This window comes from Danio aesculapii, chromosome 13 (genome assembly GCF_903798145.1).
Source record: "Danio aesculapii chromosome 13, fDanAes4.1, whole genome shotgun sequence".
NCBI classification, from domain to species: Eukaryota; Metazoa; Chordata; class Actinopteri; order Cypriniformes; family Danionidae; genus Danio; species Danio aesculapii.
This window is the reverse complement of record NC_079447.1, coordinates 5934717-5953630: the sequence shown is the minus strand read 5'-3', so window position 1 is coordinate 5953630 and position 18914 is coordinate 5934717. Positions and strand designations below refer to the sequence as shown.

The 18914-nt window shown below is 32.5% G+C and overlaps 1 protein-coding gene across 2 annotated transcripts in view; it reads left to right on the top strand.

Moving 5' to 3' along the window:
* The first annotated feature begins 671 nt into the window (after nt 1-671).
* anapc1 (anaphase promoting complex subunit 1) overlaps nt 672-18914 on the top strand; it is a 170444-nt gene continuing 152201 nt past the window's right edge. Inside the window, exons 1-7 of one of the 2 annotated variants that reach the window (XM_056470420.1) lie at nt 672-851; nt 3351-3587; nt 5236-5391; nt 6592-6634; nt 9166-9266; nt 14175-14257; nt 14397-14458. In XM_056470420.1, the coding sequence (XP_056326395.1) occupies nt 3375-3587; nt 5236-5391; nt 6592-6634; nt 9166-9266; nt 14175-14257; nt 14397-14458 (658 nt within the window). In that variant the 5' untranslated portion in view covers nt 672-851; nt 3351-3374. Of the gene's footprint in view, nt 852-3350; nt 3588-5235; nt 5392-6591; nt 6635-9165; nt 9267-14174; nt 14258-14396; nt 14471-18914 lie in introns of both variants that reach the window. The other variant, XM_056470419.1, reaches the window with a different exon arrangement.

Sequence of the window (18914 nt, the reverse complement as noted above, 5' to 3'; positions counted from 1 at the left end):
TAAGCTAAATTGTCTGTAGTGTATGAGCCAACTATATGTTTTATGCAGCGGATGCCCTTTCAGCCACAACCCCAGACTGGGAAACACCCATACACACTTATTCACACACACACAAACTCACAACAACCAGTTTAGCAATTCCCTTACAGGGCAAATGTGGTTGGACTGTGAGCGAAACCGGAGCACCTGGAGGAATCCAACACCAACCCGGGGAGAACATGCAAACTCTACACAGAAATGCCAACTGACCCAGCTGGGACTCAAACCAGCCACCTACTTGCTGTGAGGCAACAGTGCTAACCACTGAGTGTGGCCCTAATAATAATAATAATACAACATATATAAATAAATACCGTAACAAAAATGAATAATAAATAAAGAAAAATAAGTATCAGGGGAGTTCTCAAAATATGAAACCCAAATCCTCTAATGAAGTATATAAATATCTTTCATCTCTCTTATTGTCTTCAAATATATAACAAATTCTTCTTTAAACACCACTAGTCTTGGGGGAATTATGAAAATTTTACATTTATGAATATCAAATATGAACAAATTATTTATTATATAAGATAACACCAAAAAACTGTACCCTGCGTAAAGCCTGCGTGCGTTCACGCGTTTCCTGGACGCAGCTCTCCGATTGGTCTGACGCCCGGACGTGCGTCACGGGAGAACAACATGTCCGCGTTCATTTGAAACAGAATAGTGTGCTCAGTTTGCTTTTCACCGCATACTTTGATGAGTTTGTACGTTTCTCTTAGCGAGCAGGAGATTGCAGTGGGAGAGGCATCTGTTAAAGGGAAGGACCGCACTCCAGGACTGGAAGATCGACTATTTGTTATTATCAGGTGAATATTGGAGCGGATGTTGCTAACTTAGCTGTAGCGCCGCGGCTAATGCTGACAGCATGACAGACCGGGTTTACCTTGAAGTTTTACATATTAGCAACAGAAAAGAGCTGATGTGCAGTGTAATCTATGTTTTTACTTATTGATTTAATGAAAGGGTTAATCGCACATCATAACAAATATAACTGCTAACGTTATTTGGCGAACGATCATGAATTTAATTGTCACTAAATGTCGTATTTCCCTTAACAACTTCTACAATTGCGTGAACAGATGATGTGCAAGAAACATACTGACAGATATTGAGTTAAAGTTGGTTTTATATTCGGACTTTCACATTTTCAATATAATTTCAGGAATGTATTCTTTGCTAATTCTCATAAGGGAAATCATATTAGCTGCCAATGACTATCAAAGTATACAGCATTGTTGCTGATGTCTTCTGCATTGTCTTCTATCCATCAGTGACAGTGTACTTTTTTAAAATCTGATTTATTTACAACATTTAGTTGAAACATTTAACTTCAGTTTGCTGTTTTGTAGCTCAATAAAAAAAAAAAAAAACTACCTCTCTTTTAAAACCGGATGGCAGGCCAAATTAATGGTTACCAAGGGCCAACTTTGGCCCTATTTTGGGCATCTGATATAGTGACCGTGTCACAAGTTGTACTGTTCTAAACTGAATGAATGTGCTAAAATATATATGAGCAGACGGGCAGTGTAGGCACAGGTATTTGGCAATATATGCAGTTTTTATATATTGTAATAATGATTATATATGCACAGTTGAACAAAATGTATTATCCCACCTATGAAACGAATTATTTTCCAATTAAGTGTTGTTTAACGGAGTAAAGATCTTTTCAAAAAGTGTTTTTTCCCCAACATAATAGTTTTAATAACTATCTTATAATAACTAATTTCTTGTTTTTGTCGTGGTAACAGTACATTAAATTTTAGTAGTTATAACAGTATTTTTCAGCTTAAAGTGCAATTTAAAGGATTTGGTTAACTAGGCTATAGATTGGATAACAGTGGTTTATTCTGTAGACAATCAAATTTTATTTCGTAAGGTGGCATTTTTAAAAAATGTGTATTTTTAATCCAGCTGAATTGAAATGAATAAGACTTTCTCCAGAGGAGAAATTCTTACGCTGTTAAACATCACTTATATATAATGAACATTTATAATGATTTTAATGAACAATATATAATGAACATTTCTTATTGTAACTAAATAGTCAACGCGCGTAGCGGATCAGAAAAGTTAATCCAAGTTGTCCTAAAACAAGAGTTGGTATTGTTAAGTCCACATTTTGATTTTAGGACAACTTTGATAAAGTATTGATCAGCGAAGCATTTTTTTTTGCTTTGCTGCTGCTGTTGTAGTTAGGCTATATGTATAGCTATTTGAATGCTTCGTTAATTTAGGCATATTTTTTTGAAAAAAACAACAACAATATAAATGATTAAACACATATTTTTTTTCTCCTGGGATTAATATTAAAGGAGCTACAAAACAAACAACAATAAAACAAAAAAAAAAATCTGAAAAAATTGTTACGTAATAACAATGGAATGACATAAAGAGAAAGTGCTAAACTACTGAAACATTTAATACTTTATATAAAAGGCTTTGTTTGGATGTGCAGCTTAAAGATGCCTCTCACATGGAGGCTCAGTTGTGAGGTTTTCACAGACTTCAACAGTGTCAAAATTTTGATGGCTCTGTGGTTCTCGTCTATCAAATCTAAGCTTTATTTTGTATTCTCTAATGCAGGGGTCACCAAACTTGTTTCTGGAGGGCCGGTGTCCTGCAGATTTTAGCTCCAACACTAATCAAACACACCTGAACAAGCTAATCAAGGTCTTACAAGGTATACGTGAAACACTCAGGCAGGTGTGTTGAGGCAAGTTGGAGCTAAACCCTGCAGGGACACCGGCCCTCTAGGACCGAGATTGGTGACCCCTGCTCTTATGGATTCAAAGTCCAGTGATTGGCTGGGCCATTCTACAGCTTGATTTTCTTTTTCTGAAAGCATTTAAGAGTTTTCTTGGCTGTGTTTTGGATCATTCTCTTGCTGAAATGTCCATCATCTTCATCCTCCTGCTAATGTAGATGTTGGACTAAAGCAGCTAATATTCATTTACACTGAGGAAGGGCAGAGGGTTGCTGAAGAACTACTGAGAGATTTCAGCTGCTGTCTGGGCTTTCACTGCCTTTTTGCACCTCCCTTTCTTAATGTGTTTAATACTTTTTCCCTGTGTTTTATTTTATTACATAACTTCATTTGAAAACTAATTAGTTTTGTTTTCTTTGCATATATGGATTTATTTGGTTGTTAACAACATCTGCTAAAGGTTTCCAGTCAGTGGCATCCTCACAAATGTTTTCTGAGAATGCAAGACATTATTTTCAGTATATATGATGAGATGCATTCCATAGCTAGTCATTAGTTCAAACCTGATTGACCTGAATTGTGTGCCTGTGCTTTCCAGAAATAATGCTGATATTGGGAACTCATGTCGCACGTCTATGAAGAGAGAGCCACAATGATAGCCGCAGGCGAATTGCAGTCGTTTGTCCCATTCGGTCGTGAGCACTGCAAAAATCACCCGAATGCTGTGAATCTCCAGCTGCGGCAGCTCCAGCCGGCGTCAGAGCTCTGGTCCTCCGACGGAGCAGCTGGCCTCGTGGGATCCCTTCAGGAGGTCACTCTACAGGAGCGTGACAAGGTATATTTTTCTCTATAATAATGTGTTTTGGTCCCTTAACTACTACACTGTAAAAAATGTTCCACATGATTCCATATACCAGGGGCGTAGTAAACATTTTAAAACTGGGGGGGAGGGCTGTATGAGATCATATGTTCATATAATTATTAATCACCTGTTTCTAAATGGTCTGTCTCTAAAAGTGAGGGGGACGGATCCTTCCCGTCCCCCCCGGTGGCTGTTTCATACAATCAATTTGTGTTAAGACAACGTGAAGGAATTAAGTTAACCTATCTGTTTTTACAAATTTAGGTGTGTTAGGCATAAACGATGAAGTTGTCCTAAAATAAATCTCAATGATTGTGTTGTTTCAGCTCAATTTAAATAAGTAGTTTGGACAAACAGAAAACATAATTGTTTTTGGAGTGTACGTACTTGCATCAAAAAATGAATACAATGTAATTACTGTGCTCATAATTCATTGTAGAACACCTGTTGAGGTGGGATATGGGTTGGTTCGAGACAGGTTTGGTAGTATAAATAGGTTTAATGGTAGGTTAAGGTGTAAGGGATGGTCAACAGTGTAATTATAAATGTAATTAGAGAAATGAATTACCGATTTAAATACATGCAGGTAATCATGCAATCATAAGTACAATGTAAAAACATGTATTGACCCAATAAGTAACAAATGATTAATTTGAGTGTAAGTACATTTTAGTTAGGGCCACCTAATATAAAACAATGTTGATATCGAGGGATACAGAGAATAATTATTTATTGTTGACATTTTTAGAGTGCATTTATAAATATTCAAGTTTTATTGGCAGTGGTTGGTCATCACAGCACCAAATGCTGAGAGACTTGAAGGGATAAATTACCCAAAAATGATAATTCACCTACTATTTATTCAGTTTCAAGTGGTTCCAAACCATTATGAGATATTTTGGAGAAAGCTGGAAACCTGTAACCATTGACTTCCATAGTAATTTTTTCTCTATTATTGATGTCAATGGTTGCAGGTTTTCTGCTTTCCTCAAAATATCTCATTTATTGTGTTCATCAGAAGATTTACTCTACTTTAAAACAAGTAAATGGTGAGTAAATGATCACACAATTTTCATTTTAGTGTGAACTATCCCTGTAATAGGTGATGTATTTTCAAACAAACACTTTCATATGTTAATCTAACCTATGACATTATTAATTTTATTAATAAGCCTTTTGTTTTTTAACTTTGTACATTAAAGCTTTTCATATAAAATTACAGTAAAGTATTGGCTAACATCACTTAATTTAACTAAAGTCAATACAATGACAACTGCATAAGCATTTTTAAATGATCTTAAACGTACAACTAAACTCATTTTTTTTTCTCACTGTTGATTTTAATGCTTTTACTAATAAGATTTTATTGTAATGTGTTACCTATTATAAATCTTTATCATTATTTGCCAATTTAAATTGTTTGATAACTTAGTTTTCTCTGAACATGTGTATATACTATAAGGAAAAGTATTTTTTTGGTTATTATAGCTGTTAAAGCTGCTGTTTGCATAATAGGTCACAATATTGTGATAATACTGAATGTCACAAAAAATCTTCAGCAATTAATCGCAACATGAAAATTTTGATTGTGTTTTGAGCTTGATTATGTGGTGATTTGCAGGAGCGCTGGCAGCTGAGGAAGGGAACGGCTCCTGATGATGTTGAATATGACGAGGAGCTGTATGTGGCTGGAAACATGGTCATCTGGAGTCGTGGCAGTAAGAATCAAGCCTCGTGTGTGTACAAGGCTTTCACAGTCGACAGCCCAGTTCAGCAGGTACTGTCTGCAAAAAAACAAGAATGAACCTAGACATTTTTCCAGAACAAATGGCTCTTTTACTATTATAGCCCAACTCAATATTACAATAATCTTGTGATTTGCTGTTATTTGGTATTTTTGTAACATATAATTCAGTAACAGGTGGGTCAAAGTGTAATAGAGCTTTTATTATGTTTTAGAATTTGTCAGTAAATTGTATACATGAAATATAGTGTTATTAATACTTTATTTTATATATATATATATATATATATATATATATATATATATATATATATATATATATATATATATATATATATATATATATATATATATATATATATATATATATAAAATGCATTATTTTATTGATACTTGTTAGTAACTGTTAGTAATATATTTCTTAAACAAAACTTAAAGGCACTGTTTAACTCAAATGTAAAGAATTAAGACTTCAGTTTCTGTTGTGTATTTGTTTAAATCTATGTGGATTTTTTGTACTGAGTAAATAAGTTGCGTATTTCGGTAACTATTAAAGTAATCAAACTAATACTTTAAATATAATTTTTTATTATATTTAGTTTTTGATTTTACCTGTTACAAAAAAACATTTCTAAATGCTAACTTGATGTTGCTCGCAACTGTCCTGTTATAATGTTATGATAAAGCCTCTGAAGTCTGAGCATAGCTTAATTTCTATTACAAATAAGGTGATAAAAATGTCCTGGCAGTGACAAATATGTTTGGTTGTTAATTCAATTTGGTTACACCATTTAAGTTGAGATTTAAAACATTTTAACTGCTAAAAAGATATGGGAATATGTTTTTTGTTGTTCATACACTCTCTCAGTACTTTTAAAATAAAAGTGCTTAATGCACTTTTTTTTTAAATCATTATTGTTTATTGTGATTTAAATTATTTATTGCCCAGCACTAATATATATATACTGAATAAGGATTTAGTTTTTTTTTAAATACAGTTTGATATACTCCTTTAACAAAGATTTTTTTTATTCTAATGCATCATCATATGCATTTTATATTCTTTCTATTTATATAAAATCCTTTATGTAAATTTAATTAAAGCAGACACCAAAATGGCGTATTGCCTTCCATAGACTTGTTTTAAGTTCCTCACATTTTTGGGACTTCTATGTTATGAATCTTTATTTGTTCTTCTAATCAAGTATATGTTTTTTTGTAATCGTTTCACAGGCTCTTTGGTGTAATTTCACTGTTCCTCAGGCTAAAAAAGATGGTAAGAATTTATGCAAGTTTGTGTTTATATAAATTGTTGTACAAATAGATTTGCTTATGCAAGTATGTTATTTATTTGATCAAAATAAAAAATACAGCTAAACGGTAAGCTAAGAAATGATATCACAGTCTGTGATAAAACATTTTAAAATGTACTTGATTCCTGCGATACAGCAAATATCTTTTCTTCACTGTCACATAACCATTCAGAAATCGTTCAATGCTGATAATTTGCCATCACAGGACTTAAATGTATTTTGTATGCTCTAACAGAAATGATCAGTAAAATGTACATCATGCTGGAATTTTTTTTTAAATGTTGCCTCCTGGAGGTTTTATTTTATGTAATGCATGTTTGCTAAGAAACTGTTATGATTGAAAATAAAAACTGAGTATATATTACCCAAGTTGCCATTTATGTATCCAATGCTGCTTATATGGCATTAATTAATTAATTATTTAATTAATTGGTAAGTAGGTAAGCAAGCAAGCAAGCAAGTAGGTAGGGAGGGTAATATAAGAAAGTAGGGTAATATAAGTAAGCTAATATAAGTAAAAAAATTAAGTAAATTAATACAAGTAAAGCATTAAAAGCAAGGTAACATAAGTAAAGCTATATAAGTAAAGCTATATAAGCAAGGTAATATAAAGTTATATAAGTAAAGCTATATAAGCAAGGTAATATAAGTAAAGCTATACAAGTAAGGTAATATAAGTAAAGCTATATAAGCCAGGGAATATAAAGTTATATAAGTAAAGCTATATAAGCAAGGTAATACAAAGCAATATAAGTAAAGCTATATAAGCAAAGCTATATAAGTAAGGTAATATAAAGCTATATAAGTAAAGCTATATAAGTAAGGTAATATAAAGCTATATAAGTAAAGCTATATAAGTAAAGCTATATAAGTAAGGTAATATAAAGCTATATAAGTAAAGCTATATAAGCAAAGTAATATAAAGCAATATAAGTAAAGCAGTATAAGTAAAGCTATAGAAGTAAGGTAATATAAGTAAAGCTACATAAGTAATAAATATAAAGCTATATAAGTGAAGTAATACAAGGAAAGCTATACAAGGAAAGCAATATAAACAAGGTAATATAAGTAAAGTAATTTAAGTAAAGCTATATAAGCAAGGTAATATAAGTAAAGTAATTTAAGTAAAGCTATATAAGTAAGGTAATAAAAGTAAAGCTATATAAGTCAGGGAATATAAAGTTATATAAGTAAAGCTATATAAGCAAGGTAATGTAAGTAAAGTAATTTAAGTAAAGCTATATAAGTAAAGCTATATAAGTCAGGGAATATAAAGTTATATAAGTAAAGCTATATAAGCAAGGTAATGTAAGTAAAGTAATTTAAGTAAAGCTATATAAGTAAGGTAATATAAGTAAAGCTATATAAGTCAGGGAATATAAAGTTATATAAGTAAAGCTATATAAGCAAGGTAATATAAGTAAAGCTACATAAGTAATAAATATAAAGCTATATAAGTGAAGTAAAGCTATACAAGTGAAGTAAAGCTATATAAGTGAAGTCAAGGAAAGCTATACAAGGAAAGCAACATAAGCAAGGTAATATAAGTAAAGTAATTTAAGTAAAGCTATATAAGCCAGGGAATATAAAGTTATATAAGTAAAGCTATATAAGCAAGGTAATACAAAGCAATATAAGTAAAGCTATATAAGCAAAGCTATATAAGCAAAGCTATATAAGCAAAGCTATATAAGTAAAGCTATATAAGCAAAGCTATATAAGTAAAGCTATATAAGTAAGGTAGTATAAAGCTATATAAGTAAAGCTATATAAGTAAAGCTATATAAGCAAGGTAATACAAAGCAATATAAGTAAAGCTATATAAGCAAAGCTATATAAGTAAAGCTATATAAGCAAAGCTATATAAGTAAAGCTATATAAGTAAGGTAGTATAAAGCTATATAAGTAAAGCTATATAAGTAAAGCTATATAAGTAAGGTAATATAAAGCTATATAAGTAAAGCTATATAAGCAAAGTAATATAAAGCAATATAAGTAAAGCTATACAAGCAAAGCTATAGAAGTAAGGTAATATAAGTAAAGCTACATAAGTAATAAATATAAAGCTATATAAGTGAAGTAATACAAGGAAAGCTATACAAGGAAAGCAACATAAGCAAGGTAATATAAGTAAAGTAATTTAAGTAAAGCTATATAAGCAAGGTAATATAAGTAAAGCTATATAAGTGAAGTAATATAAGTAAAGCAATATAATCAGGGTAATATTAGTAAAGTAATACAAGTAATTTAAGTAAAGCTATACAAGTAAAGCAATATAAGCAAGGTAATATAAAGTAATATCAGTAAAGCTATATTAGTAAAGCTATATAAGCAAGGTTATATAAGTAAAGCAGTATAAGCAGGGTAATATAAGTAAAGCAATAAACGTAAGCAAGGTGATATAAGTAAGGTATTATCAGTAAGTAAAGTAATATCAATGAGGTAAAGTAAGTTGAATGTTGAGTAATAATATTTCTTTTAATATTATCTCCAGTAAAGGACGTTGTGGAGCAGACGGTGTGTATCGTCCAGAGCACCTGTGTGAACGTCCACAGCATGAGCGGGAAAGACTTCATATCTCCACTTCCCTTCCAGGTCAGAACTCACAACGTCTGTGTTTCTTCACAGTGCATCTGTCAAATGATGGCCTCCTCAAATCTGCTTCAAGTGGCTCTATCAGTCTTGTGTATTTCCAGCAAAGCTATTGTCATCAGCAGAGCGTTTGTTCGTGCCGTCAGAGATTTAGTCAGCTTGAGTGTCTTTTTTAGCTCAGTGACTGATGATGTGCACCAGTTGTCTGTTTCATGAGGCTTAATGGGTTATTTGGCATGCAGACAGGAAAGGGGGGCGGTTTGGTTTTAGTAGCAGTATTTAGACAGCACAGTTTACCATTCTGGCTTTATTTTACATGAGTAAGTTCTGGAATGTCATCCCAGAAGCTTTTGCTAAGCATTTCCGATTTGTGCATTTTTTTAATGGCAAAACATCGGACTGGAATCATAAACTCTGAAACCGTGCTCTAATATTTTTCTGAATTAGACTACATTGTTTGTTATATTGTCTGTAGAATAAAACAAATAATGCATTGAAGACTGTTATATTGGGAATATAGTATGCTTTATGCCTAATAAAGTCTTTTAGCTGTTCACATCCTTGCAAGGATACTACAGGGTTAGTGAAAAGCAACTAGGCAATATTTAAAGGGCAGGTCATATGGGTTTTTGATAAATCTTATTTGCAGTTTGTAATGTAGCTGTGCTTTACTGTAAACTATCTGCAAAATTGTTAAACAAGAATATAAATAAAGATATTATTTAAGTAGTTTGAGTTTAGGCAGAGGTGGGTAGAGTATCCAAAATCTATACTCAAGTAAAAGTACAAGTAATTGCGGAAATTTTTACTCAATTAAAAGTAACAATCTTAAAAGTTACTCGAGGAAAGTAAAAAAGTATTTAATAAAAAAATTACTCAAGTAAATAGTTACTAGTTACTTTTCATTTCATATATAAATATATGTATAAATATATAAATAAATGTATAACCTCTCCAATGCAGTGCTTCGCGATATTTGCAAGTAAGTCATATGAATAGGGTTTGGTATCGTTTGGGGTTATTTCGATACCGGTGCTAAATCGATACTTTCAAATCGGAACCGGTGCCAAAACGGTACCTGAACCGATACTTTTAAGCCACAAAATTATAGTGATGACTCTAGAAAAATCTTTTATTTGACAATCTTTAAAAACTAATTTAAATTTAACAGTACAATTTAAGTTTAAAGTAAACATCAATTCATATTTTATATATTTGAATTACATTAATATATTTCCTTTGATCATTTGTTGGTTAGCATGAATTTAAGATTTGCATTATGAAATTACATTAGCTTAATACTAACCTGTGGAAAGGCCGTCATTAAAATACTGAACTCCTTTTTTCTAGGGTTGGGGCTTGTGTCTGTGTTTACATGGTTATCAGTAATCTAATGATTTGCCTTAATCTGAATAAGACAATAATATGATTAAGGTGTTTAGATGAGTTGATTTTTTTGAATGTTCCTTCCTTTCATGATCACACTTTAACATATATGATAAAATACTTTAAAAAAATATTCGAAGTCATTTTTTTCATCTTCATAAACAAGATAATTCAATCACTTAAACTCAAAATAATCTTCCTTGTTCATTTAATTGACAAGTAACTTCGTACTGTTGTAGGATAACACGTTTTTAACATTCAAGTACGTCAAGGCACGTTGTTGCACCTGTAAACTTTTAACAGATAGGCCTACAGTTGAAGTCAATTTAATTTGCCCTCCCATTCATTTAAAATAATGTTTCTAAAGATTTTCACAGTGTTTCCTAAAAAAATAATTATTCTGGAGTCATAATAAGTCGTATTTCTTATTGTTTATTTCTTGAATGAACGCAGTTTTTAATAAAAAAAATGAAGGTCAGTATTATTAGCCTCCTTGAGAAATATTTACGGTATATTTTTTGATATACACAACAAATCAGTTACAAAATAATTTGACTATTTCAACTTTCATAGTTAACTGATTAAGTCTTTAAATGACACTTTAATCTGAATAAAAGACTATAAAATACTTAAAGGGACTCTGTCTGAATACAACTGTCTTGCAAAATAACTAGTAAAATGTTGTGCACTGACTGCCAGCATGGGGTAGATAAAGTAGATATTAGAAATGAGTTAGTTAAACTATTATGTTTAAAAATGTGTTGTAAATAAATCATGTGTTGAAGACTGAAATCAAAAATGAATGAAGGCAAAACTGAACGAGTTGAATATGACTTACATGAGCGTGACTGAAAACTACATTTGATCAGTGTGTTACATCTGTTCTTTTGTACTTGCCGACTGTTTGTAAATTGAATACTGCATTTCCTAACGTAAAACTATGTACACTAGATTTCTGATTAATAATGGTCTCTGCATAGACGAGCACTTCCTATATTAAAAGTGTTAAAATCGCTATTACCTGTCATTTGGGCGTCAACCTCTGATTGCGGGGAACTAGGCTAATGCGCGCAGCACTGTAATGACAGAGAGAGCAAGTGCACACATTGCTGTGTCAGAATCCTTGCTTGTAAAATATGCTTTAGAATGCTTAGTTTAAGCAAATTTGATGAACGATCATGCGTGTTGAGGAGAGTCGCTCTCGCTCACCGAATGCGCTGTACTGCATGCGTCCGTTCCCTAAGCAACAAGAACAAACGCCTGACATCGCCTGACGGTATTCCTTAAAGTTGTTTAGGATTAAATGTATAGAGGTGGTGTGACAATGCGTACCTATGTGTGCCTTTGATGCGCCCATTGATGCTTCTTACATCCTTGTCGCAGCACCAGTGCCACCAAAATTAGGCACTGAAATTCATATGCGTTTTGATCCGGTACATACCGGTTACAAAGGTACCTGTGCTATAATGGCACCGGGTTTTGGTACCCAACCCTACATTCATTCATTTTCTTTTCGGCTTATTCCCTTTATTAATCTGGACACACAGCGGAATGAACCGCCAACTTATCCAACAATATGCAGCAGATGCCCTTTCAGCTGCAACCTATCTCTGGCAAACATCCATACACACTCAACGGACAATTTAGCCAACCCAATTCACCTGTACCGCATGTCTTTGGACTGTGGGGGAAACCGGAGCACCCGGAGGAAACCCACGCGAACACAGGGAGAACATGCAAACTCCACACAGAAACGCCAACTGAGCCAGCCGAGGCTCGAACCAGCGACCTTCTTGCTGTGAGGCGACAGCACTACCTACTGCGCCACTGCATCGCCTCCCAACTCTACATATGAATGATATTTATTATCGTTTGACTGTAACGGAGGAACGCCGCCAAATGTAGCGAAGTACGAGTAATGATTTCTCTCTAATAATTTACTTGAGTAAAAGTACACATTTTTAAATGGACTCAAAAAGTAGACGTTACCCAGCAATTTTACTCCAGTAAATGTAACGAAGTAAATGTAATTCGTTACTACCCACCTCTGAGTTTAAGTAGTATATTTTACCTGCATCAACATGATCAAAGTAGCACATTGTCTGATGGGCATTTTGTTTCCAACATGTAATACAAATGGAAATATAGAATCAAAACAGATTTGGCCAGCTGTTTTACAGTACATTTCATTTTTGAGTGAACTATCCCTTTAAGTTTTGAATTGTTTCAAGCGAAGCGTCTCAGAATCATTGCAGAATGATTTCAGTATTAAATGTATATTCTGAAAAGCTACAATGTTTTCTTAAGTGCATTTAAACCTGTTGTTGGAGACTCTTAACACAATTTTAGGACACTAAAATTACCGCGGTTTGGAAAAATCAAGGTTTTAAAACCGTCAACATTTTCTGCAATACCATTCCTAAGTTATGTGTAAGAATTTTTTTAATTTTTAATTTTAATTTTTAAATTATTATTATTATTATTTTTTTAGTAAAACAGTATCTCCAGCAAAAAAATAAATCCAATAAAAAATTATTCTTTATTTATGGAAAAAGCCATCAAAACTACTTTTTAAATCTTGATTTTAGAATTCTCTACCACTTTACATTTAGAGAGGCTAAGACACAATCTTTCTGATAACATTGCCGGCTTTGAAGCCACATGGAAACCCTTTTTTAATTATTTATCAAATGCCCAGGATAACAGTTTAAAGGTACAGTATAACCCTGTTATCATCTGCAAGATCACCATATTGCCTGCGCTCACTGGCCTAGATATAAATGTGTAACATTGTTGACCCATGTATAATATTGGAGGAACTGGTGTAATAATGGTTTTAAAGTCTTTTTTTTTCTGTCTTATGTCTTTTTTTTGTTTTGTTTTTTTCCCCGTTGCTTCTGTTTTGTCTTTAAAATCGTTGTTGCTTTCTTTATTGCTCTGTATTGCTTTAAGAAAATAAAAATATATAATATTCAGAAAAATGATAATAAATCCAAAGATGGCGTTTTAAATTGTAAAGTAATCTGTGTTTTTGAAACAAATGAAGACAGCAGAAGTCAAGGATTTATTTTCATTATTTAGCCTGACATATTTACTGCTCCAAAATATCATACATCTTTCAAAAAATAAAATATATTGGGTTTAGTGGGGTAAACAGTTGTAGTTTTTTACCCAGACATTTAAAAATAATATATTTTACAGCAATGAGCACAAAACTGTGAAACCGTTATATATTTTTTTTAATCTAAGGTTATCATACCGTCAAAATCTTATACCAGCCCATGCCTAAGTGAAATACAATGTGACCTGCTGTTTAATGGCTATAGAACTTGTAGCTGCATTTGAGTCTCTAAATAGACGATAGTAAATAGCATATGTTTCCTGTGTTGATAGTACAGTTAAAGGCAGTGTTAGAAATATGGAGTTTATTTTGAATGCCTAGTTACATTTCACACACCGTATGTTTTCTGTCAGATGCAGACCTCTTATGTTTACTCTCTCATAATTTAATGGCTTCATTTGTAGGTTTCTGCACTCTGGCCAACAAAGTATGGCCTACTTTTGGAGCGCAAAAATATTACAGTTGATGGCCACATGAGCCCCATCAGGTATGCTTGATTTACCTAGATATGTTTGTTTTAACGTGTAATTTGGTAATACTCTAACTATGCATTTGACTTAATGTTAAAATACAAAATACTTCTCTATTGTAAAAATGGTTTTTAATGTGTTGATTCTTGTCATCAGGGAACCTCTCCCGACTTTGTTCAGCATGCTGCATCCATTAGATGAAATCGCTCCTGTTGTTTGTAAGTCCACTGGTAAGGATACTATTTTATATTTTATATGCATTATTGTGTACTAAATATTATATAGATATAATGTTTATACTATATAGACTATTATATTTAAGTATACAGTATAGTCAACATTTGAAGTGGATCAAAAATTGTGAATAGTAATGATTTATTTATTAAAAATTTTTTATTAATAGTTTTTTTTATTCATTTATTATTTATTTTTTATTTATTTATTTATTATTATTATACATTTTTAATATATATTTTTATTGTTTATTATTTTTTAAATATATTTATTATTTATTTTTTTATATGTATTATTTATTTATTTATTATCATTATTATTATTAATAATATTATTTATTTTTATATATTTTTGTATTTATTTATTTATTATTATTTATTTATAAATTTTTCATATATTTGTTTAATATTATTTATTTATTTTTATATATTTATTATTATTTATTTATTTTATATATATTTATTTTTTTATTATTTTTTTTATTTTTTATATATTTATTATTTTTTATTTATTTATTTTTATTTTAAAAAATACATTAAAAATATTTAAATTACCTGAAACCAATTCTTGAAATTAATTGGGGGACAACTGAATTGTTTTATGTTCAATCCACTTAAACTAGTAAAAACTAATAAGTTAACTTAATTCCTTCATGCTGTCCCAATACAATTTTTTTAACAGTGTATTTACTTGTTTATTTTTCCTTTAGTTGATTCTTTTTTTAAATTTAGTTGTAGTTCTTAGTAACAGTGCAGGCCATTTTGGCGTTTGTAGCATCATATTCACTCTCAAAAACATGATACACTCATATTTATGTTACGATTGCTGGAATATTTTACAATCTATCACCACACACATGATTGTCCTAGATAAACAGGTCTCTATGTTTCTTTATTTGATCATGTTGCTAACGTCAGTAAGAGTCAGTCAGACTGTCCTCCTTATAATTTAATTTAAACCATATATAATATTGCATTTCCTAATAAAGCTACAGGCCAAGCAGTCATAAAGCTGTTTTATATACTTGGTAAAACCACACATTTAGCACTTGGAAGGTAGTAGAGCTTGTCAAAAGGATGTGAATTTTCGGTTAAATGGCAGTAAGTTTAGGATTTATTTGTTGTTTATTTAACTCAATTCAGCTTTATTTCTATAGCACTTTTTATTATGTCAATTATATTTATACACTTTTGATCACATGAATGTCTATGCTATAAAAACAATGCAATCTAATGTGCTTTCACATTACTTCTTGAATCGGTCAAAAATGGATCATCTAAAAAAGATTAAAGAGATAATTCAATTCATCTTCTTTTCCTGTAGCACTTTTAACATGTAGATTTTGTCAAAGCAGCTTAAGATAGATGAAAAAGAGACTAAAAGCCATGATATTTACGTAAACATTCCAGCAATTCAGGCAGGCAGGAGAGTAGTGTAAAATCAGGGTGTCTGCGGGGTCTTAAAGTATTAAAAGTTAATAAATCAATTATGTGAAAATTAAGGCCCTGTTGTGAATTTCTCTATCTGGCTCACGGCACCAAAACTGTTGTGAAATTCTAAGACGAGCCAAAAACCTGGGAGAACTTTCGGGTATCTTCAAAGCAGAATCCTTTCATAAGAACTCTGCTTCGCTGTGGCATCATCGAAAGAACTTGTCTTGGTACAGCAGACACTAAGTTTTTATACATTTTACAGAGAGGTGGGGACAGACCTAAACAAAGTATGCAAATGAATTGTTGTTTGTCAGCAGGGTAAATTGCCTTTCCCCCCAGCCAATCTCATCAGCATATAAGTACTCATTCATGATACATTTTAGCATGAACACAAAGCATGCAAATGAAGTTCTGGACACAGAACCCGTCCGGCCAGTCGACCAGATTGAAAGTATCACCCAAAGACTAAGGAAGAGTTGTTGAGATGATGCCTTTGCATCACTTTGCATCATTTTGTTCGACCCGTCAAACTCTTCCAGAGCACCGATAGTTAATCTAGAAAAATTTAGTTTTTCTATGAAGCCCTGGGTAAAAAATCTTGGTGTTATTCTAGATGATGGCTTGAGCTTTGACAAACAGATAAATGCAGTGGTCAAATCCTGCTTCTTACAGCTTCGACTATTAAAAACAGTCAAATCTATTTTATCTAGAAAAAAAATTGAAAAAATAATCCATGCTTTTATCACCACTAGATTGGACTATTGTAACTCATTATACTTTGGGATTAGTCAGAAAACCTTATCCCGGTTACAAGTAGTTCAAAATGCTGCTGCAAGGCTTTTAACAGGGACCAAGAAACATTTTTAAATCTCTAAATGGCCTGGCACCTTCTTATCTGTCAGACATTTTAATTGAGTATCAGCCTGGTCGGTCTCTTCGGTCATCTAACCAGAGACTGTTATTCATACCTAAGTCAAGGCTGAAATGCAGAGGTGACCGTGCTTTCGCAGTAGCTGGTCCTAGGTTGTGGAATGCTCTGCCCCTCTGTATCAGATCTGTTTCATCCCTGTCTGTTTTTAAATCTAGGTTAAAAACTTATCTCTTTGATTTGGCATTTTATCAGTGAAAAGTGTCTGTTTTAGCAATAATTTTATAATTTTATATATACATTTGTTTTTATCTGTTTTGATTTGTACTGTGCAGCACATTGGTCAACCTCTGGTTGTGTTAAATAGTGCTATAGAAATAAAATTGACATTGACATTGACTTTGGCACAGTCAGTGCTCAGGAAATCAAGAGATTTTAAATTTGGAACTAGATTATATAAATTTATATTCCCACAGCCCTTAAAAGGTATTAAAAAAAAGTCTTAATCCCGTTTTCACGAGGTCTTAAATTTTGTTCAAGCGTTGTCCAAAGTGTTTGACTCCAAAAAAGCATAAATAATTTTATTTTCCTCGATTGGTTTGGGCCGGGTGCGTCCGGCAAAGCTCCTCTGTCCGGGTGATGCAAAAGTAATTTGCGACAAACGCGGAAAGGTAAAGTGACGCTCTCCACATGTAGCGAAACCATAGAGCAAAACAAACGGCAAAATGGAATAGGGTTAATGCAAGTTTGCGTACTCCTAGTTGGAGAAAGACGGGTTTAAACAGTGGATAAAACCTGTCGCTGAAAACAACCACATAATTTATTCTTTCAAGGGTTGTTTCTTCCGAGCTTATCTAAGTTCTGTTGCGTGGTTGTGCTCCATTAATTTATTTAACTACTACTGTTTAATAGCAACTGTTATTAAGTTAAAGGTTTGATACTGATTATAACTTGAAGTGGCGATGAGGTCTTAAAATTTTCATTAAAACGTCTTAGAAAGGCATTGAAATTTCCTTTAGGATTCCTGCATATACCCTGAAAATGCTGGTTTAGCTTTAGTTAAATTAAAACTCACCCAAAAAATAAACATTTCTTGTTAATTTACTCACTTGGTGTGATAATCAGTGTTACCGGCCAATTTATACATTTTCATACTTGATGCGCTTGCCATTTTACTATTATCTGTAACAACAGGGGGTAAATATACACTACCTGACAAAAGTCTTGTCATTGATACCAGTTGTAAGAGCAACAAATAATAACTTGAGTTTTAGTTGATCGTTTCGAAAAGAGGCAGAAGGTCGATTTTTCTGATGAATCATCTGCTGAACTGCATCTCAATCATCACAAATACTGCAGAAGACCTACTGGAACCCGCATGGACCCAAGATTCTCACAGAAATCAGTCAAGTTTGGTGAAGGAAACATCATGGATTGGGGTTACATTCAGTATGGGGGCGTGCGAGAGATCTGCAGAGTGGATGTCAACATCAATAGCCTGAGGTATCAAGATAATTCTTCTGCCCATTCCATAACAAACCACAGGAGAGGGCAAATTCTTCAGCAGGATAGCGCTCCTCATACTTCAGCCTCCACATCAAAGCTCCTGAAAGCAAAGAAGGTCAAGATGCTTCAGAATTGGCCAGCCCAGACACCAGAGATGAACATTATTGAGCATGTCTGGGGTAAGATGGAGGCATTAAAGATGAATCCTAAGAATCTTGGTGAACTCTGGGAGTCCTGCAAGAAAGCTTTCTTTGCCATTCCAGATGACTTTATTAATAAGTGATTTGAGTCATTGCAGAGATGTATGGATGCAGTCCTCCAAGCTCATGATGGAGTCAGACACAATATTCATTCTTTCTCCACTGCACCATGACTTTATATTCTATACTGGACATTAATTTTGTTAAGTGACAAGACTTTTGTCTCCCAGCTCCCAACGCAACTTTGAGAATAGATTATCAGCGATATATCTTTTTTTTATCGCTCGATAAAAGTCTTGCGTTAACGCTGATAACGGCCCACCACTATTATATAGCCAACTGCATGCTTAATGCAACACCTTATTTATAATGAAAATACATTTAATAATTTACTTCAGTTTTGGACAACCTGTGCAGAAAATATATGTATTGT